Below are 26,997 nucleotides of genomic sequence, written 5' to 3'. Positions count from 1 at the left end.
ATACGTTTAGTTTTTCTAATCATTAGAGGTTTTGGAGGCAGAAACATCCACGTTAGCACACAGAGAGCTGGATGATGTGAAAATACCAGGCCTCTCAACGAGCCTGGTGCACACACACACACCGACTGATCCCAATCAAGGTCACGGCTTAGCCTTAAATGGAAGAGGTTCCCGATGCACCGATACCGATCGCATCTCCTCTGCACCACCTTACGGCCCAAGGGCTGCTCCACTCACCCAGAAAGACAATGATGTTTTTACACGCACACACTGGACATCAAGATTTTAGGAAAGCATCAGAAATAGCTGAAAAGTAGCAGATCTACGATCTACAAACACACAACGTGTCGCAGCGCCATACAGTACGTTGCAAGCTCGTCGACGGGCTATTTTGTTGGTGCTCGAGCGTGTGACATTGCCGCACGACCAAGCATAAAATAGGAAATCTAAATCTCTATAACTTCAAACCTATACTGTCAAATCTTCTCAAGTTTCTCTTGTGAGAAATGGTCCTCCCAAATGTCCATTTCTCAAATTCTACTGTACGTGTTGTGGGGACATTTGGCCCTCCCGAGTATCGTAATACAAGTACACACTCTCTCTGAAGACATAAGAAGCATAGAGAGAGAGAGAGAGAGAGAGAGAGAGAGAGAACTGACCCCCTTGTCTCAAATGCTTCAGCACACTTCCCCTGCTGCCTCCATTAATCCACTCCGCTAATGTCTCGGTGTAAGAGGAACCGTCCACTGTGATTAAGGACAGGACAGCTTCTTGTTCCCCTATTTGCAAGGCTTATTTCACACACGCACGCGCACAGACAGACACACACACACACACACACACACACGTTGCTTGTGAGCATAGCAACGTTTTAATTATTGCTATTTTGTAGCCCTAAGCTTAAATCTAACCCTACAAGCCAAAACCCCAAACCTAACCGTGATCCTACGACGGAATCCTTTCCTAATTGTAATTTTAGCTCTAAAAGTCTTTGTAAACCATGAAAACAACATTTCTCTTGTGGTTGATTTATAAAATTCTACCATACTTGTGGGGACAACAGGCCCAGTCATAAGTACACACACACACACCGTTATTTGTGGTGATCAACGTTTGGAACAAAACTCTCACGGCAAGATTAAAACCACAGTATAAAGAACCAGCGTGACAAATGACAGCACAAATGTCCCCCAAGAAGTGGCCTGCTCTCTGTACACACACACACACACACACACACACACACACACACACACACACACACACACACACACACACACACACACACACACACACACACACACACACACACACACACACACACACACACACACACACACACACACACACACACACACACACACACACACACACACACACACACACACACACACACACACACACACACACACACACACACACACACACACACACACACACACACAGGTATTGCAAAAACTTTCCTTGGCAAACGCACCACCTCTCAGAGATCTCTCCGTCTGGTACCAGAATCATGTACTGTATCTCTCCCTCTAGCCCCGCTTCTGCCAACAGCAAACTGTTAAAGACACTTTCAAGCACTGTATTTTGGGCATGTCATTATTATAAGTAAATATTTTCAACACTTAAAAAGAAAAAGGACCAACCTCCCTCGTTCAAACAGTGGGTCAAAGAGGTTCTCTCCATGATTCCTCTAGAGAAACTAAGGTACAACCGTAGTGGTTCTAAAGATAGATACATTATGACTTGGCCCCCTTTCATACAGTTTGTGGAAAGTATACCTTTCACTTAAATTCATATTCCCTTGTACAATCTGTTACCTCACACCACATCTGACATTGGGCGACCTCTGGTTAGAGGCCCTCAGTAAGTAGACAGTTGGATATAGAGCAATTTACTATTTAACTGAATGATGGATACAATGTATGTAACCATACCCTGATGGAAAATGCTGTTTTACCATTTTTTTTATTTTTCTTTCCTACTATGTTCATTAGTACTTTCAATACTAGTTTACTAATTACTTTTACTGCCTTGTACTGTCTGTCTTTGTTTGTTTTATTTGTCTTGTTCTGACCTTGATTGGGGGGGGGGGGGGATATTTACATGTCGGATACAGCAAAATGTACACATGTTTATTCATTGCTGCATCAATAAAAAAATAATGTTTAGTGCTTGTATATTTGCAATTTTCTCTATTTGTCGTAGGACAAATAGCATCCAGGTTATGAAACGTGTGTGTGTGTGTGTGTGTCTGTCTACATGAATACGACATGAGGGCAAATATGGTTTGGGTTTGTCATCAGAAGGAAGAACAACCATTTGATTTGATTAACGGACTCCAGCGCAGTATCGTAATGAAATCTGTGCCGATGACTGACACAGGGCTGCGATCGCCTCCAAGAAACCAATTTAATGTCTATTAAATTGCCTCTGGGCCAGTTCAGTGAGGCGCGCGCGCGCGCGCACGCACGCACGCACGCACGCACGCACGCACGCACGCACGCACGCACGCACGCACGCACGCACGCACGCACGCACGCACGCACGCACGCACGCACGCACGCACGCACGCACGCACGCACGCACGCACGCACGCACGCACGCACGCACGCACGCACGCACGCACGCACGCACGCACGCACGCACGCACGCACGCACGCACGCACGCACGCACGCACGCACGCACGCACGCACGCACGCACGCACGCACGCACGCACGCACGCACGCACGCACGCACGCACGCACGCACGCACGCACGCACGCACGCACGCACGCACGCACGCACGCACGCACACACACACACACACACACACACACACACACACACACACACACACACACACACACACACACACACACACACACACACACACACACACACACACACACACACACACACACACACACACACACACACACACACACACACACACACACACACACACACACACACACACACACACACACACACACACACACACACACACACACACACACACACACACACACACACACACACACACACACACACACACACACACACACACACACACACACACACACACACACACACACACACACACACACACACACACACACACACACACACACACACACACACACACACACACACACACACACACGATCTCTCCAGGTCATTCATGGTGTGTGGTTACTAAATTATAACCCTGATGTCTCACTATGTTCATTTGGCATCTTTCTCTTTTCAGACCTGAAACCACAAGCATTCGCAAAGTATGAACAGATTCTGTCCACGATTTCTATGCTCAATAAGGTTTATCATTTATAAGCAGAAATATTATGACGACACAGAGGGGCGTTATTGCAGGCTGCATCTGTGTTTCTATGGAATAAGGAATGTTGGGTATTCAGGTATTCCCAGGACAGGCGTGGAGGAATGGAATGCATCTCTTAATGCAGTGCATTTTACTGCAGCCAAACCTCCGTTTGAAAGATTGAATTGCTTTCCCTTTGTCTGCCTCTTGTCACACATCCTTCAGGCTCTGTTCATTGCATTCATCTTCTTGGCGTTCTCTAGTATCCACTAATGCTCCATCTAAACAATAAAACACATTCTGAGCTTACATTTGAAACTCTATATTTAGACCTATATAATAATACATTAAAAAGTCAAACATTTTATGGTGAATACTTGTATTTTATTTCCTTGTTTTATTGTGAATACTTGTAAATGTATGTGAAGTTGTTTGTGTGTATAATATATATATATATATATATATATATATATATATTCTGTGAAAGTATGAAACAGCTGAGGTTGTGAAAAAAAAGCAGTTGTAAGAAAAATGTATGCTTTTAATTCTGTGAAGTTGCCTAAACTGAAATAAAAAACCCCAAAAAAGTCCAACATATAGGGTAGATTCAACGTGATCAATAGGCAAAAGTGTTCTTGTTTAAACAAAACATTCTAATGTAAAAAGGTATGCAGTTGATCATTAAGTTAAAATGTTTCAATGTGCTGCTGGGGATGAACTTGTGCTGCTGGGGATGAACTTGTGCCAAGTTAGCAGGAGGTTTAAGACATCCTGACATACCCGTCCACAGCGTCGATGAAGACTTCAATTGTTCAATGTAAGACATTTAACCCCAGATCGATCTGTTGTCCCAACATGTGTGTCCGAGACATTTGCTGCATTTCCGTTGCAACTTTGACACTTTGTTTTTGGCTTTTCTGCCTTTATCGATAGATTTAAGTGAAGAATGACAGGAAAGAGGGAGAGAGAGACGGGGGAGAGACATGCAGCAAAGGTCGTCATGAACGGGACTGGAACACGCAGCGCGCTGTCAGGCCAGAGCCTATAATGTGGCATGCACCTGGACCACTAGGCCAGCGGGCGCCCAAGTCTATGGACTTCTAATGTTTGTCTTATTAATGCTCGCCAAAAATCCTCAAGCCCCTAAACATCAACAGGCCCGCTCGTGACGTCATGTGGGAGGTTGGCAGCCAAGTCTATGGACTTGTAATGTTTGCTTTGAGCAGTAACGTCATGTGGCAGCCACAGTGGGGGCCCCTCACTTCAAAGTGATTCTTTGCTACAGCATCACCTCCATCAAGGTCGGTGACACCGACAAGTGAGCCGAGGTGATACCAAAAGGTGATGTGAAAACAGACTACCGATAGACATGATGTAACGATGACACTAGTGATTATTCTCTCCCACTGGACCCACCCTATACTGCATGGACGCTGCCCAATACTGTTAACAAACCTTTACATTTGATACGGTAAATGGCCCATTTCTCACCTAAAAATGTTTTTTGTTGGACTGTACAGGTGAAATAGATACGTTTAAAGACAGCATTAGCTTTAACTTTAGCATCGTTTACAAATTACCGCTCTGCTACACAAACGGTGGGACGTTGCCGTGAACAGTGAAGTCCAATAGCGTCCAACCATATCAGCGACAGCGACTAGCTGAGGTTGGACTCGGCTTCCCTATCGGCGGAAAAAGCAGTTGGTGGAGTGGGTTCTCTGCAGTGGAAAAGCATCCTACTGCGCCTCAGAGGGCTGAATGGTGGCCTTCAGTCCTCTGCCGCGCGGAGAGGAGGACACAGTGGATGCCGTCCTCACACTATGGGATGGCTCTGTACGTTGGGCGTCATTGTCCTGCCTCTCTCTCTCTCTCTCCCCCTCTTTTCTCAGAATCCAATAACCGAAAGGCTTTGGGATTAGATCAACGCCTTTGTGCAACAGATGAATATGCCCTCTTTTTTTCCCCCTCCTAAGTCGCCTTATTCGATTCCTCTGCTAAAAAAAGACATGTTTGTCTGGCGAATCTTTGGGGCCACAGCAGGCTTGTGGCTCTCATTGGGCAAGCAATGGGTTTATGTGTAAATGAACAGACACAAAAACATCAATGGGCTGATTAGTCCATTTCCCTCAGCACGGCGCTACACCTACACACCGATCAATTCAGTTAGTTATTGTGGATCGTCGCCGCGGTACGTCGGTGGTCGCCATGGCAACAGCCAGACACACATGACATGGAGTGGAGCGCACAATGAGAGGATTACCAGTTCAAAAGGCCTCGATGCCGAGGAGAACACACATGGCGCCCGCCCGCCAGGCAGCAACGCAACGGACACAAGACCATCTCTCTGCCGAGGAGAACACACATGGCGCCCGCCCGCCAGGCAGCAACGCAACTGACACAAGACCATCTCTCTCTGCCAAAACCATGTTTACGAGACATTCCCAACGGCCGCCGGCGTCCGCGCCGAGGTCATCCGAGATCCGCGACAATGTCATGTTGTAGTTTTCGGCGGTCACCTTATCACCTAAACTGGAGCAGGAACAGGCCTTTAGCCCTATATCTTGCGCCACCCCTTATCCCTTATCCCTAAACTTATGCCATTTTTTACTATTTTAAAACATTTTAAAATGGTACAAATAGCCGATCTACAAGCTAACAACGTGTCGATGTAGATTGGCTAGTTGAACTATTTTTAAATGTTTGAAAATAGTAAAGAAATGGCAAAATAAGTTTAGGGATAAGGTGGCACAAGATGGAGCCCTATTAGACGGTACACAGTTTGCCGCGTTTGCGAGCGTGAAGCTGTGAGGATCTCTGTCACGGGCACTGCACTAGCAACTCCTACAGGTTGGTCTGTTCAGCAGGAGAGCATGTCCTTCCACATGTACTGTATGTGGTGGGAGAGCATGTCCTTCCACATGTACTGTATGTGGTGGGAGAGCATGTCCTTCCACATGTACTGTATGTGGTGGGAGAGCATGTCCTTCCACATGTACTGTATGTGGTGGGAGAGCATGTCCTTCCACATGTACTGTATGTGGTGGGAGAGCATGTCGTTCCACATGTACTGTATGTGGTGGGAGAGCATGTCCTTCCACATGTACTGTATGTGGTGGGAGAGCATGTCCTTCCACATGTACTGTACTGTATGTGGTGGGAGAGCATGTCCTTCCACATGTACTGTATGTGGTGGGAGAGCATGTTGTTCCACATGTACTGTATGTGGTGGGAGAGCATGTCCTTCCACATGTACTGTATGTGGTGGGAGAGCATGTCCTTCCACATGTACTGTATGTGGTGGGAGAGCATGTCCTTCCACATGTACTGTATGTGGTGGGAGAGCATGTCCTTCCACATGTACTGTATGTGGTGGGAGAGCATGTTGTTCCACATGTGTTACACATGTCCTTCCGCTGAAAGGAACTCCTGAGTATTCTGTGTTCTCCCCAGACCAACAACAAGTAGAGGTCATCATACAGTGACTACAGGATAATATGTACGGTCAGGAGGGGGGGGCAGCCGATCTATGACACATTGTGAACAATCTGTCTTTTTTGTAACTTCTGCCTACAAGGAAGACATGCCCAAATCAGGTATGCCAGGTTGAACGTGGTCAAACATAAGTGATTAAAAAGAAAAGAAAAGAAAGAAAGAAAACAGTGCTGCACAGCTGATAAAGATTCTCTCTTTGTTTGTGGTGTCCTCAGAGCCGGGGCAGAGCTCCTACGCTACTCTGCAGCAGAGCAGACTGCAGCCGGTCTGCAGCAGAGCAGACTGCAGCCTGTCTGCTGAACTGCAGAGAGAGAGAGAGATGGAAACACAAGAGAAAGACAATACCGGAAATCTACTGCTCCTGCTTTATACTCCCAGAGACACCGTGGGGGGGGGACAGAGGGAGACAGTAATATATGAGAGGGGAGGGGGGAAGATTGGCAGGTAGCAGAGAAGCAGGCATGATACATATAGAATTCTATAAATATGTCCCCAAGGTGTGAGGAGGAGGAGAAGGAAGAGAAAGACGGTTGATGGAAGAGAGAAAGAAAGGCAGATGATAAATACAGACAGTGTTTATTAGCAAGCTGCAGAAGCAATCCGACCCCCCCCCACCCCATTCTGGGCCCCTCGCTGGAGGCAGAGGGGAGGGCTGGTGGGAGGACGGAGAGGAGAGGGCTGGTGGGAGGATGGAGAGGAGAGGGGAGGGCTGGTGGGAGGATGGAGAGGAGAGGGGAGGGCTGGTGGGAGGATGGAGAGGAGAGGGGAGGGCTGGTGGGAGGATGGAGAGGAGAGGGGAGGGCTGGTGGGGAGGAGGGATAAACTATTCCAGAAATGTCCCGTTCCTCATGCAAAGGACTGTTTGGTTTAAGTGATGATGTCGCTGGCGGAGCCACATTTCCTCTGCTTGGTACACTACAGGTCGTCATAGATTAGAAACACACACACACCTGGCCTTTGAGACCTGAGGCCGATTCTACAAATGTCTAACAGTTTTCTAAAATAATAATAATACATTGTATGGCTAAAATTATACCGTTTCCTTAAAGGTGTCTTTCAACACATCATCTGAACATCCTCTACAGCTGCTCTCTCACTCAGTGTGTGTGTGTGTGTGTGTGTGTGTGTGTGTGTGTGTGTGTGTGTGTGTGTGTGTGTGTGTGTGTTGACCTTCAGCTAGCACACATCATGAAACCATGTCAAACACAAACAAGAAGAGAGCAAATGCTTTTGTTTACACATATAAAAAAGGAAGAGAAGAGATATGCCAAAAATAATCTTTAAAATGTAATGAAAAGAAATGATGGCGTTGTATTTTTTATATAGAGGAGTTCTATAAAGTATAACAACCTGTTTAATTTTAAGGACCAGAAGTTTAGGCAACACCTAGTCTTATGCACACCTGTATGCTCTGAGGCGGACCAGAAGTTTGACATGCATTAGTTTATGGACCCCCCATTTTAATGGTATTTCTATCTCTGGGACCCTCAATTTATATTGTAAAATCAATCAACTCTGAGAGTGTACACGGGTCCATTTGGTTCCATTTGTACACTACACTCTCAGAGTTACAGACCCATATGGGTCCTTTTGATTCCTAACTATCATTTAGCTGGGGATCCCCTGGAACTCCCTCAAGGACCCCTCCCTGGTTCCCCCACTTTGGGAACTTCGAAGAAGCTAAGGCCTCATAAGTGAAGTGTCATTATTATTATTGTTCCAGTGCTACGCAGCATGCCTCCCTCAGCAGAACACACTGTACATTCACAACACAGAGCTCCTTCTGTTTGTGGAGTGTTTTGGACCACGTCACTACCCCCACCAACCCACCCACCCCAATAAAACACCCCAAAGTGAGGTAAGAAACCTATTTTGGGACAGCGGCAACCTTATAAGGTCGGGAAATCGGTTGAGGTGTGGTGGACGTTTATGAACGTTTTCCAATGAACACACGAGACGGTGATTTAGTGGTCGTGTTGCCTGTCGGAACGCCCTGTGTTCCTCTGACGTTCCATTGGCCGCTGCTGCTGTGAAAACTACTAAGTGCTTGCCGGGTGTTGCATCATCTTCCGCAGAGAGAGAGAGAGAGAGAGCGGCTGCGACATCTCACCCGTATGGGAAAACGTTCTCATAACAGCTGACTGCTGATTACACTGTCTCTCCGGAACATGAATCAATAAACACACACACAGCTGCATGGTGGCCGGGAGAGTGTGAGTCACCCCAAGAGTCAAGGGAAGTTATTATCAGGGGCTTCACTGTCCAGGACAGGACGGCCCCACCACCACCACCACCACCACCACCCAACAATGGAACCTCACACAGCTAGTGGGCCGCTCGTCTCCTGGGGATGAACACGCACACACTCCACCGGTGAGGTCATGCCTCATCACTTCCACTCTAACTTGGATAACATTCAGCGTGCATGTGTGCGTGTGTGTGTGTGTGCGTATCGACTGCCCCCGTGCATGCCAGCACTGATTGCACCGGGTCTTAGCTAATGAGTCTGGCGACGATGACACTGCAGTGTTCTCTCACATGCAGCAGAGTCTATCCATCCGTGTGTGGATTTTAATAGGCACAAAGGTGCAATCCTTCACTTTGGAACTGGCCTGTAACATTTTATGACCGGGGCAAATAAAAATGTCCACCGCTCCCTGCGTTTGTTGCAACTCTTTTTTCAAAACTATTGCACCAAAGTTTCAGCTACGGATGCAACTCGCTTTTTAAAGAGCGCTCGTAATATCTGAAACCGCCGCCCTCGACTCCCACGCAGTGATCAAAGTCACAGTGCTTAGCTAGATTAGCTAGCTAAGATATACAATAGATATTGTTTGGGCTGGCCACTGTTCTCCGTCTAGGCCTCTCTGGCATGACCTAATTTTAGTACCATGACAAGGCTTGAGCACGCACACACAAACACACACACTACACATTCTAAATTGGGTGGGCTGCTGCTCTGAAAGTTCAGGCCAAGCTTTGACCGAATAAGGCTCTAGTCGCGAGCGAACGGTTTCTTCCTCCCGCTCGGGGACACGGCAGGAATGTCGTCTGAGAGGAGGAGGTGGCGGCCATGGAAACGTCACGTTAACACACACCCTCTCTCTCTCTCTCTCTCTCCGTTTGCTGGACAAGCATGCAGACAGACAGGGCAAGGCTGCTGGGTGTGTGTGTGTGAGGCCAAGGCCAAGACTGTGGCTAGAGAGCTAAGACCCAACGCTGGCTGCTTCCACAGGGATAAGTCAGCTAAGATCTAGACTGCATTTACTGGTTTACTGTGTTGGGCTGAGGGTCAGGGGTGAAACCATGAAGCCATTTAGACTGGTTACACCTATACCAGAGCCATATAGCTGAGAGAGTATAGCGCCATTGTGGGGTCAGAAAACAGCGCTCGAGCGCCGTTCATGCAGCCCTGGAGAGTTACAAGCTGGAGTTTGAAATACATTGTTTTCAACGAGGGCCGTGCAAATATCAGCAATTTTAGGCATGTGTGCAACATGACAACTGTTTTAAAGTATTGCACAGTGACAACTAAAGTCTCTGTAATGTTTATGTTGTACTATTACTAAAAAACGATTTAAAATAAAGGAATTTAAGATCATTAAAGCTGGGCTGTTGCCTGAGTCCAGTGCATTCTGCCAACTTCCGGCCACGGGCCATTGCCTAGCACTTCGCCAATAGAAGTCTATGTAGAAGAACCGCCATTGGACTGGCCTCATGCAGTGAACGGAGTTGTCGTATTTCTTTCATTTACAGGCAATTTGTTTCATTTTATAAGACATGTTCATTTTCTCTCAGTTCATCTATTTCATCTATTCATCTATTAGAAGAATTTAGGTGAGAGGTGGTGGTTGGGAGGGATGGTGAGTAGGACGGGTGTGGCGGGGTCTTTGGGTCTGACCACCATCACAGACAGGAATGTGTGACAGGAATGAGTCAGTCAGACCCAGGAAAACGCATCACATCCCTGGTGTGGCCGTGTGACTCAGGCTGACGTCACGCCCTGGAAACCTCCAGGCTACCAGGCTCACACACACACACACACACACACACACACACACACACACACACAGCACAGGCCCTCCACTGTGGTTCAACATGGATGGAATAGAACGCTACTGGATAAACAGAATACGGCCATGACATAATGCTGCTACTAAGTTAGAACTTAGAACCGATGATACAGTGATCGAGATGAAAACACACACAGAGAGACTTTAGTTTGTTGTGTGGGAGAATTTTGGGTAGGTGATGAAGATGAGACAGAGATGTTTTGGGTGGGTGATGAAGATGAGACAGAGATGCAGTGTTGTGGAAAAAGCAACAGAACGTTGCTGAACCAACCAGCTACTGTGAGTAAGGCTGACACCAACCACACACACACACACACACACACACACACACACACACACACACACACACACACACACACACACACACACACACACACACACACACACACACACACACACACACACACACACACACACACACACACACACACACACACACACACACACACACACACACACACACACACACACACACACACACACACACACACACACACACACACACACACAGCTGGTGACTAACGGCAGACATGTGCACTCAAGACTTTATCATGTGCGCCCGCACGCACACACGCACCTCCTCCTTTTGTTCACATCCTCGACCACTCTTAAGAATAGAAGTAAAGAACATGCAGTTTTCAAAAGCCCCATTACCCTGTTGAAAGTGGTCGTCTGACAAAGGAAAGCTCTTTAAAGCCTCTCTGCACAAATCAAAGTCTCTCACAGAACAATCAAGAGGTTGAATCAAACTGAATCGAACTTTGTCACCCCCCCCACCCCCTCCTCTCTCCCTCCTGCCCCCGAAGGAGAAGTCAACGTGTCGACAGCTGTGACCAACCGCTGTCACATGATGAGTCCAGAGCTTTGCCAGCAGCTCCATGGTCAGTGGTCTCACAAACAACAAACACGTGGCCCATCACTCATTCAGAGCTGACCATTTTGGTTGGACTGGACTGTCTGGACACATGCCAGACTTGTGGCCCCTTCCTTGACCTTCCCTTCCAAACGCCACTCTGGACTGGGGAGGAGGGTTGGGGGGCGGGGGGGGTACTGCTCCTGCTACATACAAATGAATGAGCCTTCTGCTGCTAACTGGACGGAAAGTAGGGAACGGTGCCAAACACTTGAGCAACAGCTCGTGCACGAACACATTTGTTTTGACTGTTCTCTCTCAGCTTCAACAGGCTGAGAGAACAACCTCGCCGTCGCATCGTCAGTCAGTTCACTGGTTGAAAGACAAGCTTGGGCTGCCTGGCTGCACGGAACGACTATTATCATTGGTTTAATCGATCCATTTTGATTGTGTAATTAATTTAGGTCAATTGACTGACAGTACTCTAAAGCTAATTAAAGTACAAAAGGATGGCAAAGGCTCATCTCAAACCTGAACCTAAACAATCAACTAGAAAATTATTGTTTTCGCCCAGCAGGTAAAAACATAACTTTTCATGTAATAATGTACATATTAGCACAAATGTTTGCTTGCGGACATCATCAACCAGAGTATTGAGTTCCGAAAAACGTAAAATGTTGTTCAAATAACATTGTCATCTCCGTCAGGCCAAAGGCTCCAGTTAGAAGTCTAGCAGTGGCACATTTTGAACCAAGGTGGACTGGGGAAACCCTAGATACAGGGAACAAGAGGTGATAAAAGCGTGTGACTACACTGTAGGTCTGTGTGTGTTCAAATAGATAGAAACTGCCCTTTGCTTTACAACACTACTAACTTGTTTATTGAAACTTAGGGCTGTGTCAAAGAAAACACCCAGAGAACTAGAATTGGGCATGCAAATCATTGTACAGTTTGAAACCGGGAAAGCATATGTGTCGTTTTAGCTATGTATAAACAGTATTATACATTATAGTATTGTAGCAGCAAACGTTTTTCAGAGAACTCTTGGGATCATATTGTGGAACATTGGTTTAGAACAGTGGCTCTCGGCCTGGGCCGTGGCTCAGCGGTCCAGGCACCTTGGCTGGTAATCCAGTCTGGCAGTGTGCCGCGGGTTCGACTCCCGATCCCGACGGCCTTTACTGCATGTCTTCCCCCCATCTCTCTCCCCATTTCCTGTCAGCCTACTATCTGTCCCTCCATGAAAAATATAAAATAAAAAGGCGAAAGCCACAAAAAAAAAAAAAACATAAGAAAAAAAAGAACAGTGGCTCTCAAAAATAACAGATCTACAAGCTCACTTTTTTTGAAAAACCTTGAAAGTGTTTAATAATCTTTCTCTTCTGGGGGCGGGGGGGGGGGGGGGGGGGGCACAAAACCTTTTCAGATGGGGGGGTCTGTAGCCACATGCATATTGCATATAGATTATATTTTTTCATTTGGGGGGGGTCCCTTATTGGCACGAAAAGGTTTCAGAACTACTGATTCTGAAGGCCTTTGTATTATCGGCCTCCCCAGGTCTTACTGGGCTAAAACAAAGCCTATGACAGATATACGTGTCACTTCAGGTTGAACGTACTGTACAGTACGTGAGCAATCCCTGACAGAGCCATGAGTCAGGCAGTTTGCTGCTGCCACCCGACCCTATCCTCCAGTCTACGCTACTACGAGTAGACAGTCCAGCATCCATCCAGGGTTATCTACACTTCTACGCTAGCCGTCTCTCCCCACAGCTGAGCTCACGTAGCTCATTTTACTACAGTATACCTAGTGTACAAAGAACGCAGCGCGGCACGTGAAACATAAGCAGAGAGGATCGTGTTGTTGTGACCGATTGAGTTACACACACGTTTCTGGGGCTGCGGGCCTGGTCATGGTCATGGTGGAGGTGATGTAACAGAGAGCTATACGGTGGAAGCTCAAAGGCTTGTTTTCTCTGCTGGGAGGGAGGGAGGTGGGGGGGGGGGGGTCTCCGTTATGCAGCCATTTAGTTAACAAAGTAAAAACACACAATATGCCATCTTCTCCATGTCAGGCCCACCTCTCCAAAGTCTCAGAACACAACACACGTCCATCTCTAAGCTCGGGGAAGGCAGTGGATATGGGGTAGAGTGGCCGCTTGTGAACCGAATGGTTCCCAGTTCGATCCCAGCGCTCCCCCAGAGTTAGTGTCAAAGTGTCCTTGAGCAAGACTCCCTAAAGAACCCCTAATTGCTCCCGATGACCAGGTTGGTGCCTTGCATGGTTTCCCATTATTTAGACACCCTCAACCTCACATGGGTGATTTTTAAGAACGCAGCACCGATTAGTTTTAACCCACCACGCATGCCGGGAGCCACGGGTGATTTTTCACCCGCAGCATGAGTGATTCTTCACCCGCAGCACGGGTTTGTCTGACTTATGATTGTAGGTCTGTTGGTGTATGACTAACCAACGTATGCCCAACGTATGGTGGGCTCCGCCATTGGTATATGAATGAGTGTGTGTGTGTGTATTTATGCACAATCTATGTAAAGCGCCTTGGATAAAAGCGCTATATAAATGCACCATATTACCATTTACGCTCAATCCATGTTTGCATACATCACTTAGTAAACTGAACCCTAGTTGGCTCTGTTGCCCTCCCCCCCCCCCGCCCCCCAAAAAAACAGCCGTTCTAGAAGTTCACAACGTGCCGTGTTTCGACCTGCTCGGCTGTATGTGAGCTTTCAGATCTGCCATTTTCGTTGATGTTTCCCCCAGAATATGGATGCTGCTGGCGCTCAAAGTGCTTAAGGCTGGAGTCATTTCCTGCATGCATGCATAGGATAAACAGCTCGTTAAGCCTGGGCTTCCCCGTGGGGGCCCTTTTAACAGGACCACTACCCCCGAAAGAGAGCGCTCCATCAGGCCTCGTCCTCCGGACAGCATGGCGTTGCCACGTACGCATAACACAGTGCTTTTATACAAGACAGGTTATTAAAAGCAATAACGGCTGTGGAAGTGGGCGAGCTTTCTGAAATGAATATGAAATGAGCCTCATCACCCTCTCTCTAAACTACCATCCCATTAAGCCCTACTATACATACACTTAGCAATACCACTAGCACTAACCATCCAGCAGGGATCCTGCCTTACAACAGGATATACATTTCTCAACAGAAGAGCAGGGAGAACACCAACAGCTATAACCAGGCCAAAGCCCTATGCTTTTGTCATGTGATCAAGTCAGATCTTTCATATTCCATCCTCATGGAAGACTGGCTTCCAGAGTTTGCAGGAGTGGCCCATTTTTTTAATGTATTAATATTAGAAGTTAGGCATCTCAATAAAGTGTCATTTTAAACACATACATCACATTCTTATTCAGATATACATGGAATGACAGCTTTCTAATAAGAGTTCACATTAATATGTCTTGCCCACTCCCAATATTTTTTTAACCTTCAGATTACTTAAATAATAATAAATAATAATAATTTAAAAAATAATTTAATAAATAATTTAATAAATATATATTTCTCCCCTTCATATCCCAATTTGGTAATAAGCTAATTCCCAGTTCCCCTGCTTCTCTGAGTGGTCCATCCCTGCTAATCCCCACAGTAGGTCATTGGGAGGGTGAAGATGGTCACGAGTCTCCTCCGATACCCGAGCCGTCAAGCCACCAGCTTCTTTTCACCTGACAGTTAAGAGCCTCACTAGGGGGGCGTAACGCATGTGGAGGAACACACTATATTTGGACAAAAGTGCCTCAAATCATGAATGCAGGGTCCAATTGCCGTGAAACTTTGCAGTTCGTACGAACATTTCCACTAGGCAGAGGAAGAAATGCCACCCTACATTTTTCAAATTGCCCTCAAATTAGCGCTATAACTGGCAGATTTCCGTGAGCAGCTAATCTCTGGCGCGGTTAGGCGGAACCGCGTGAAACTTTGCATTGCACACTCCCTGGAGGCCAAAGAAGATCCTCTGCCCCAACTGTCCCACATCGGCCTGTCAGAGGGTCACCGGCGACCAGGGTGATCGCTTGTCTTACAAAATAATGTTTTATTCAAGTCATGGAATGCAGGTTTAAATCCGAATCAGTCTGGTAGGCTACGTTGTCAGATTAGTTGGGTCTTGGGGTTTTAACTATAGAAGCCCAGTCCAAACAGTCTGTTATAATGGATGTAAGTATCATGAGGCTAGGTGCAGCAAAGAGTCCACAGAGTACCATCTGAAAGTCATTAATCTTTGTCCCCGGCATAACGCACCATGCTGACTGCAGCACTGCTTAGTGCTAGACTGCTTGTGAAAAATAAACTGCTGTATTGATTTCCCTATTAAAAAAAAAAAGCACAAACAGCTCTCGGTTGCTTAGAATATCACCCAAAGGGAAAAGAAAAGTAAAACCTTATTCAAAAAAACAACATGCAAACAAGAGGCAAATTCTTGCTCCGACTGACATGCGGCCAGCCGGAGCAAGGTCCTGCTTTTCAGGAAATTAGTTAATACTTCGGCTAGATGCCATGTCTGTGCCAAACAATAGCTTAGCTTCAATAATCATCACCAAATGTTAACCTCTGGGTTGCCTGGAGGCTCTGCCAGTATACTATACGCAGACCACATGCTCCTTAAGAGACACCAGGAGGACCCGGGTTCTAAGTCGTGTCTACCTTCTCTCTGGCCTCGGTTTCCTTTCCGTCTACACTTTAAATTATAAAACAATGAAGCAAGAACTGCCTAAAAACATTAATAAATTAAAACATTATGCTCAGATAAAACTATAAACTCCTACGAATAAATGATTTAAGAGGGGAGTATATCTTTACAGAATGAGTTATTAAATACCAAATTACATGCAATTTCAGTTAAATATGACATAGTCCATGAACTGTAATTACAGACAATGGATAATTCTGTCACGATTAAAAAGGAAATCACACCCGTGTGAAGTGAGGGGCGCTCTTATAGTCGTACATCATGACGTAATTCTCCATACATTGTCAATGGGAATGTGTGTAGGACGAAGTTTCCTGTATTCACTAATTGCTGAATATAAAAAAGTAGCAAGACGTGACCAATATAAACCTTACTTTCTAAGCTCTAAGAACAAAACAATCGATCAGATCCTTTCAAGATCTCACCATTCTTTGACACACTTAACTTTTACTGGACACTCACTTCATGTCTTCCTCCCTTTCAGAGGGAGAGAGGCGTCAGCGTCAGTGACTCAGCTTTCAGTCTTGAGGTCAGGGGTCAATCCACCAAAAAGACTACAGCTCTGCTTTGTTGAGCGAGCCCGCTTAGCGGTATGGCATGTTACTGGGCTGCATCTCCATAGCAACCGCTAGATTGTGTCAGGGAGCCGTGCACAAAGTAAACACACAGACAACCACCCCACCAGTACCTCCAGGGTCGCTAGCTGTTAACATGTTAATAAAATAGAAATCACACCAGTGAGAAGTGAGGGGCGCTCTTATCATCATACATCAGTCCTTCAACCTCATCATTGTGTGTTAACAACTTACTTAAACCTGTCCTTAACCCCCATTATTCACTGACCGGCATCCCCCAGGGCTCTATACTAGGCCCCATCCTTATTTGCCGGTGGACCAAATCCTCCCCCCAGAGTAGGGACGCTTGTGTAATGTGTGGTTATTAACTTGCTCTGAAGGATGCCATCTCTTACTCTTAAAATAAGACTTGTTTAGTCATCCACCAACACGCATCCCACAGCGGCTAATCTGAGTGATCCGTTCTCCGAGCTCTGAAGCGAGAGGAAATACCTCGTTGGAACAGCTTTTCAGGATCAGGAAAGACACTCAGTGGTTTCTGACTCAATAAGTAACCCCTTTTGGTGTTAGCATTATGTTATGCTTTAGCTATTGAAAAATATCAGATCTACAAGCTCGTAGCGCGCCACCGAGTGGCGCGCTACGAGCTTGTAGGTCTGCTATTTTTGAAAAATGACTATTTTTGAACGACTGACATAGAAACAGCTTTTTCAGAAAACTGTCAGGATGTAGAAGACATTTTTAGAATCTGATCTCAGGTCAGAATGGGTTAAGTTAGTTAACAGCGGAATCAATAAAAAGGCACGTAGACTAGAGGAAGGAGAATGGGTGTGATAATAAATCAAATAAGTAAACCGGACACCCTGTGTCTACAGCTGGGTTTCTCAAAGTGGGTGAATTTATCAATATCACTTCCGTTTAACCACTTAAAACCCTTAGTAAAAACCTCCTCGCCAAAAACAGCCGATCTACAAGCTCAACATTTCATGTTGTGATGTGTTGTGACTTGTGAGCTTGTACTGTAGATCTGCTATTTTTTGGTGAATGTTCCCCCCATGAAAAGGGATGCTGGGGTTCAAGTGGTAAAATGTCAAGTATGAAGTTATTTTCAATCTGTCGTAATGGAAACTACTATTCAGGTTTTCCTCGCGACACACATACTGTATCTTAGGGGGAAAGATTTTAATATGTACGTACCATATGACTGTAAGGTTCTATAAAGTACCAGTGTAATTCAGGGGTGCCTTGGCTGCCCCGAGTGAAAAACAGTTTGAGAAACCCTCCGTCTACAGCACACAGACAGGGGCCCGGGGCGGTTTCACACAGACAGGGGCCCGGGGCGGTTTCACACAGACAGGGGCCCGGGGCGGTTTCACACAGACAGGGGCCCGGGGCGGTTTCACACAGACAGGGGCCCGGGGTGGTTTCACACAGACAGGGGCCCGGGGTGGTTTCACACAGACAGGGGCCCGGGGCGGTTTCACACAGACAGGGGCCCGGGGCGGTTTCACACAGACAGGGGCCCGGGGTGGTTTCACACAGACAGGGGCCCGGGGTGGTTTCACACAGACAGGGGCCCGGGGCGGTTTCACACAGACAGGGGCGGTTTCACACAGACAGGGGCCCGGGGCGGTTTCACACAGACAGGGGCCCGGGGTGGTTTCACACAGACAGGGGCCCGGGGTGGTTTCACACAGACAGGGGCCCGGGGTGGTTTCACACAGACAGGGGCCCGGGGCGGTTTCACACAGACAGGGGCCCGGGGTGGTTTCACACAGACAGGGGCCCGGGGTGGTTTCACACAGACAGGGGCCCGGGGCGGTTTCACACAGACAGGGGCCCGGGGCGGTTTCACACAGACAGGGGCCCGGGGCGGTTTCACACAGACAGGGGCCCGGGGTGGTTTCACACAGACAGGGGCCCGGGGCGGTTTCACACAGACAGGGGCCCGGGGTGGTTTCACACAGACAGGGGCCCGGGGCGGTTTCACACAGACAGGGGCCCGGGGTGGTTTCACACAGACAGGGGCCCGGGGCGGTTTCACACAGACAGGGGCCCGGGGTGGTTTCACACAGACAGGGGCCCGGGGTGGTTTCACACAGACAGGGGCCCGGGGCGGTTTCACACAGACAGGGGCCCGGGGCGGTTTCACACAGACAGGGGCCCGGGGCGGTTTCACACAGACAGGGGCCCGGGGCGGTTTCACACAGACAGGGGCCCGGGGCGGTTTCACACAGACAGGGGCCCGGGGCGGTTTCACACAGACAGGGGCCCGGGGCGGTTTCACACAGACAGGGGCCCGGGGCGGTTTCACACAGACAGGGGCCCGGGGCGGTTTCACACAGACAGGGGCGGTTTCACACAGACAGGGGCCCGGGGCGGTTTCACACAGACAGGGGCCCGGGGCGGTTTCACACAGACAGGGGCCCGGGGTGGTTTCACACAGACAGGGGCCCGGGGCGGTTTCACACAGACAGGGGCCCGGGGCGGTTTCACACAGACAGGGGCCCGGGGTGGTTTCACACAGACAGGGGCCCGGGGTGGTTTCACACAGACAGGGGCCCGGGGCGGTTTCACACAGACAGGGGCCCGGGGCGGTTTCACACAGACAGGGGCCCGGGGCGGTTTCACACAGACAGGGGCCCGGGGTGGTTTCACACAGACAGGGGCCCGGGGCGGTTTCACACAGACAGGGGCCCGGGGCGGTTTCACACAGACAGGGGCCCGGGGTGGTTTCACACAGACAGGGGCCCGGGGCGGTTTCACACAGACAGGGGCCCGGGGCGGTTTCACACAGACAGGGGCCCGGGGCGGTTTCACACAGACAGGGGCCCGGGGCGGTTTCACACAGACAGGGGCCCGGGGCGGTTTCACACAGACAGGGGCCCGGGGCGGTTTCACACAGACAGGGGCCCGGGGTGGTTTCACACAGACAGGGGCCCGGGGCGGTTTCACAATGAAAAGTGATCAGGTGACATAATGTCAATCATTCTACAAGATCACATGCTCTTCTTACACCATTCCCCTCTCGAGTCCCTTGGTCGACTTATGAGACGGAAGAACGACATTTGCCTCAACGCTAGGTGTGACTAAAATAATCAAAATGCAATACAAAACATCAAGATTACAAAATGAACTACTGCAATTTCCAAATCGCCAAGGCTGCTTAAGAGAGAGGGGGTCTAAAATGGACTTCCAAGTTCCAAACAAGTTTGGGTAATATTTGGTGAACCCCTTCCATCATACTCAAGCCTTGTATGTCCTCCACACTCGTTTTTAGAGCAAACCACTCAGCTACAGTATATTTAAACCACTGACCGTCATTCAGTCTTGCGTTTAACAAAAAAAAAAAAAGCGTCTCTCTGTATAACAATAAAAATGTGTAATGATATACCATTATAATTTATTGAATGATGGAAAAACTACCACATTACATAACATGTAAAAATAAATAGAATTGCAGGTGGAGGTTTGTTTTTGGAACTTGTGCCAAAAGAACCTGACAACAACAAGCTTCACCTAGTCCACAACCTCAAGGAAGAGGACAATCAAACTGTGTTTCCATAGCGATGTGACAGCTGTGCCAGTTAGTGTAAACAAGGTGGTATTTTTCAGTTTTTGCCACATTCCTATTAAGCCAATAATTTGATGACCAGCAGTGGTTACCTATGGAGAGTGCCAGGTTGAACCGGTTCAGTTATTTATTCCCCAACTAAACTCACCAATATTGGACCAGTTCAGAGTGTTACTTTCCACTGAAAATGAATTGGTTCAGAAGCTTAAAGGACCACTTCACCACTTTTCAACTTCTCTTCCTATAATTAGTCCTAACTAATGTTCATGATAAAATACCACCATTTATTCCTACTCAGTCTGTGTCTCATAGAAAGGCTGTGGGCAGTTCAGAAACCCGTCCACCAGTGACATCATCAATGGTGAATCCAAGCTAATAGAAACGGTTGCAATGCAAAAGTTGAAGCCATCGTTCTCACGATAATGAAAATCTAAATATATTTTAAAACAAATCTTGTTTTAAAATAAATCTGCCTAATGATGATTGCCCAAAGCCCTCCTATGAGACACAGACTGAGTAGGAAAAAAATGGTGGTGTTTTATCATGAACATTAGTGAGGACCAATTATATGAAGAGATGTTGAAAAGTGGTGAAGTGGTCCTTTAAGTTGGTTCGGAACTGGAAACAGGGAACCACTGCCGGTCATCAGATTATTGGCTCAGGAATGTGACCAAAACAAAAACAAATCTCTGTGAATTCAAGGCTTCATGGGGTGCGGAATTGATAGGAAATAAGCCATTTTTGGGTGAACTACTCCTTGACAGCCCAATACCTCCATATCGTCAGCTTCTGCAACCGTCAGCTACTTCACTTGTCAACCTTCATACAGAGCGCTAAAAACTCAGGTGTGTCGATGAGGCAGCTTGAGACTGAGACAGTACAGTGCGTAGTGTACGTACATGAGCACACGGAGCGTGTTATCAGCTGGAACAGGGGCCACCGCGGTCAAACAGCAGGCTGCCTATGGCAACCCGAATGCCAACCATTGTCTCCTGCAACTGTGCTTTTAACGCGCCACAGTGGGAACAATGACAGACAAACCTGGGGCATCAATAATGGATGCAGTCGTGTCAGCCGCTTCTGCACAGCGGCAAGCCTCGGCGCAGGGCAGATAGCAGCTACTTTAGACGTACGTACATGCACGCAGGTGCACAATAGAACGTCTGTGTGTACACACATACAAGCGCCGGCACTCAGGCTGAGCACACATGATGTGTAGGGAGGGGCAGCAGGGACAATGACGACGCTGAGCACATGTGACGAGCACATGTGTGATCCCTGCAGGCTGGTGCTGTAAGAGAGCATTTTCAGCCCCCCCCCCCCCCCCAAAAAAAGATCAGTGATGTAAATAGGTTTTCAATGTAATGGGTCCCAGGACCCACCAGGTGTGGTTTTTTAGATGGGTCCCAGGGACAGTTTGAGTCCTATACTTCAACGACGTTGGACAGTACAGTACCGAGTACAGTATTGCATCCCAGGACCCCCGGAGGGTGACATGATTGCGTCCTCTGACTCCTCTCTCATTTTAGTGAGTCTAAGGATGCAGGCTATTATTTTGCGTCACTGCAAAAGTGCAAAATAATCATATTTGAACTGGGCCGGCCCCCAACGTGACAAGCACATGGAATCGTAGGAGTTGAGGCATTTAGTTTGACTCAGTTCCACAGGTAACAATACCAGATCTACAAGCTCACGGACGTTTCGAGGTGCGGGTTCTTTTTCTAATGCTACTTTTGAACTCAGCACCTCTACCAAGTGATGTGCGTATTCTATACGTTTTTCTTAATATTATTTGACACCCCCTCCCAAAAATCATGTGGGGACCCCCGCAGGTTGAGAACCACTGCTGTAAGCGAGGCCGTTGGTGAGGTGGTCGGCTCGCTCACCCCCGGCCCATCTGTTGTCGTGCCTTTAGAGTCAGCTGGTCAGAGGGGCCAAACTGAGTGACCAGCCTTGTTTCCACACTCAAGAACAGAGACACAGCAGGGTCTGACCACTCCAGAGTCAACAGGAGCAATAAAAAGAAAAGCTTCTCATTCAATGGCCAACGGGAATGGAATGGAATGACTGGAATTCTCCAAAGTGTCAGAATGCAATAACAAAGACCTGGCTTCATTGCTTATAGCAGTGGTTCCCAAAGTGGGGTCCGGGGGTCCCCGAGGGAGTTCCAGGGGGTCCCCAGCTAAATTATATTTTGGAACGTAATGGACCTTTACGGGTCTGTAACTCTGAGTGTACAAATGGAACCAAATGGACCCTAATGGGTCAATTTGGTTCCATTTGTAAACATCTTCTCGCATGGCGGTCCCTGACATTATCTTTTCAAATGGGGGTCCGCGGGCTAATTAGTGTCAATTTGGGCAAATTGGGGGTCCTTGACATGAAAAAGTTTGGGAACCACTGGCTTATATTATAGTATACACCAGTATGGTCCCAACCGACAGGATGTGAGAAGAACATGCACATAAGAAAAATGGGACAAAATGCCACTGACTGAATGTAAACAATGTATTATCCCATTTTGACCTGAGATCAGATTCTAAAAATGTCTTCTACATCCTGACAGTTTTCTGAAAAAGCTATGTTTCTATGTCAGTGGTTCTTCGATTTTTCAAGAATAGCAGACCAACAAGCTCGTAGCGCGCCACTCGGTGGCGCTCTATGAGCTTGTAGATTTGCTATTTTTCCATAGCTAAAGCATAACATAATGCTAACACCAAAAGCGTCCAAAATGTATTAATATCGTCTCTTTCCGGGGTACAACGTAATAATTATTGTCCCGATCTCCTTTGTAAGCTCATCTACAACAACTCCACTAAAGCTCAAAAGGTTGGATGCAGATTGCAGAACCAATGCCCCCACCTCTCCCTCTCCCAATCTTTTAATTGAATTCAGGCCACCATAAACCCCCTCCCCCCTTAGCGGGGTCCCAAGTCCCAACCCCTCCCCTCCTCCCCTCTCTGTTCTTTCTTCTCCCATTTTCCCGCCCTGCAAAGCAACAGGCTGCAGTGCAGAAAGGAAACCATCCTCATCCTCATCACCACTCCCTCGAGTTCTGCTCTGTCTGTCTGTGTGGCAGGATAGCAAGCATCACCACCTGGTTATACTGAGTTCTGCTCTGTCTGTCTGTGTGGCAGGATAGCAAGCATCACCACCTGGTTACAGTTGGGTGCCACCGATATTGTCCCTTATCATTTGACCCATTTAGGCCTGACCTCAAAATTTAAAAAAATCCTTCTAAATCCTCCAGTTTTCTGAAATAAATATTTTCACGATTTTTCAAAAATAGCAGGCCTACAAGCTCGTAGCGCGCCACTCGGTGGCGCGCTATGAGCTTGTAGATCTGCTATTTTTCAATAGCTAAATTATAACATAATGTTTAAAACACCAAAAGGGGTTCCCGCCCAAAATGGGTTAACTGTCCTTTTGCGCAGATCACGCAAACCTCAGCAAAAAGAAAAGGACAATATCGATGGCCTCCAACTGTATACTTACGTTACGATAAGATGCTCTCATTGATCGATTTAAGTATTTATTATTTAACAGTCTGCAGAATTAAAGTACATTTCAACTACTCAATACAAAAACTGTTAACTGTGAGTGGACGACACCATAAAGCATTACACTTGTTTACAAGATTGGGTCCACCGTTTTCAATTCATCATAACATTTAGAGACGTACAAAAATTTACACTTCTATTCTATATAGCCAAAAACAGGAAATCATCATAAAAAAACATATACAGTGAGGGGGAAAGGGTCAGTCAGTCACATCATGATCACTGATGCATCCACAGCAATAAGATCACAATGAAACCTCATATAGGATCAGCTTTAGGGAGGTGGTCATCTTTGTTGACATATAGCCTTCCACAGTGTCAGATCACAGGGATGTGTGATGATGACGAGACATCCTCTTCCAAGTTAATTGTGTATATAAAGCGGAACTTAGTAGATATCTTTCCTCTCTTTCATTGTTGCAGATGATTGTGAACTGATCTGCTAGTCAGTCACCCACTAGCTCTGGTCCATAGCCTTGGTCAGGACCTCTAGGCTATTATGGACCAGAGCTAGTCACCCACTAGCTCTGGTCCATTCTAGTCCTTAAGGACCCACCAACCTCCCTAAAGCTATTGCTGTGGATGCATCAGTAGTGTGACTGACTGACCCCCTCACTGTATATGTTTGTTCCCCCTTTTTTACCTCCTCTATGATCATTTCCTGTTTTTGGCTATATAGAAGTGTATATTCGTACGTCTCTAAATGTTTTGATGGATTGAAAATGGTGGGCCCTATTGTTAACAAGCGTAATGCTTTATGGTGTCGTCCACTCACACTTAACAGTTTTTGTATTGAGTTGCACTTGAAATGTACTGTCATTCTGTAAAACTGTTAATACATAAATCAATCGATCAAGCAATGGCTTCTGTTGAATGATTGGACCTTAGACTCTCGTAGATGTATTTTATCGATTCTGAATCTATAAAAAAAAATACATCCACGAGTCTAAATCTTAGGCTATTCCTCCTCCTATCCTATCAAGGGCGGAACTCCAGTGGGTCGGTCCACGTTGCGTGGACTGGACACTGTCTATCTATGGGATGAGCCGCCCGCTACATTGTATCATCGTGATTATACCCACCCCACTCAGAAGATCAAAGAAATCAACTGTTACCAGGGGTTACCAGGGCAACATTGTAACAACAAACACTTGTAACAACAACGAAACCAGCGGCCAGCTGTGAACTGGTTATGATTATGGTGGTAATTAATTTTAATACGAGCAGGCAGGGAGAAGTGGCGCATCCGCCCTGATACTAGAGAGATAGTGACACGGCAGAGAGAAGGTCCACATGGCCATATCACTCCGTAAGGTTATACTTATTATTACATCTCAAGGACATTTAAACTATAAAAATGTAATTCGGTTCATTTAAGGTGAATACAAGGACAGCGCTGTAATTAAGTCAACTATTGAATAAAACCAAGCCTTATTTATTAACGACCTCGTGTGTAGTTTAGTGTAGCATACTGATATATTGTTTGTCTCCTCCTGTGATGCAAACCACACACATGACACATTCGCGTCAATTTGATCGAATAAAAGAAATAAACACAAATGAACTAAAAAAAACTGAAAATCAAAGTTGTCCATGGTGCGGACTTTCTCTTACCTTGACAAAAAGCTCGATAACGGGCTCGTTATCCGCCTGTATTCCATTCTGTGGCACCGACAGAGACATTCTAAAATGTTAGGGTACACTTTCTTGAAAAGTTTTGCCAGCAAAATCAGTCCTTTTTTTCCGTTCTTTTTGTTTTGCTACCACGCCCGTCTTCTTTAGTATGGTCCCCCTCCTTGTCTCTCCACCGTTCAAAACCGTTTTATTTTTTTCTCCAGGAACGAACCACCAGCAGCTGCAAAAACTCTCCTCGATTCCCACACGAGATGAAAAGGGACAGAGGGGTGAAAAACTATCGAAAGCGGACAGCAAAGTAGAGTCCTTCTTCTTCTTCTTGTACCTCACAGATCAGAAACACACAAACGGCTTGCAGTCAGAAGGCTGTTGTTCCACAGTGAGCTACAGAATCATTGTTCAACCAAAGCTTTTAGTCTAGAGCAGGAGGGGAAGAAGAAGCAACGGGAATATTCAAGGCTGTGATGTCATCGGCAGAGAGAGAGCAAACACTAAAATGTGGGCAGGGTTTGAGGAGCATACGGTTTGTAGGCAGGATGGATGGATGCCTGGCTAGTGGCTGGATGAAGCTGTATTATATTCTGTAGGCAGGATGGATGGATGCCTGGGTAGTGGCTGGATGGATGGAGCTGTATTATATTCTGTAGGGAGGATGGATGGATGCCTGGCTAGTGGCTGGATGGATGGAGCTGTATTATATTCTGTAGGCAGGATGGATGGATGCCTGGCTAGTGGCTGGATGGAGCTGTATTATATTCTGTAGGCAGGATGGATGGATGCCTGGCTAGTGGCTGGCTGGATGGAGCTGTATTATATTCTGTAGGCAGGATGGATGGATGCCTGGCTAGTGGCTGGATGGATGGAGCTGTATTATATTCTGTAGGCAGGATGGATGGATGCCTGGCTAGTGGCTGGATGGAGCTGTATTATATTCTGTAGGCAGGATGGATGGATGCCTGGCTAGTGGCTGGATGGAGCTGTATTATATTCTGTAGGCAGGATGGATGGATGCCTGGCTAGTGGATGGAGGGAGCTGTATTATATTCTGTAGGCAGGATGGATGGATGCCTGGCTAGTGGATGGATGGAGCTGTATTATATTCTGTAGGCAGGATGGATGGATGCCTGGCTAGTGGCTGGAGGGAGCTGTATTATATTCTGTAGGCAGGATGGATGGATGCCTGGCTAGTGGCTGGATGGATGGAGCTGTATTATAT

The 26,997-nt window shown here is 47.0% G+C and overlaps 1 protein-coding gene across 1 annotated transcript in view; it reads right to left on the bottom strand.

Annotated features, from left to right (window-relative positions):
* Nucleotides 1-26,333, bottom strand: part of clic4 (chloride intracellular channel 4) — a 38,983-nt gene extending 12,650 nt beyond the window's left edge. Inside the window, exon 1 of the mRNA XM_079527692.1 lies at nt 25,761-26,333. Coding sequence (XP_079383818.1) covers nt 25,761-25,829 — 69 coding nt within the window. The 5' untranslated portion in view covers nt 25,830-26,333. The remainder of the gene's footprint in view (nt 1-25,760) is intronic.
* Between the last annotated feature and the right edge of the window lie 664 nt (nt 26,334-26,997).

Source organism: Electrona antarctica (assembly GCF_951216825.1).
Source record: "Electrona antarctica genome assembly, chromosome: 18".
NCBI classification, from domain to species: domain Eukaryota; kingdom Metazoa; phylum Chordata; class Actinopteri; order Myctophiformes; family Myctophidae; genus Electrona; species Electrona antarctica.
This window is presented reverse-complemented; position numbering and strand designations above follow the sequence as displayed.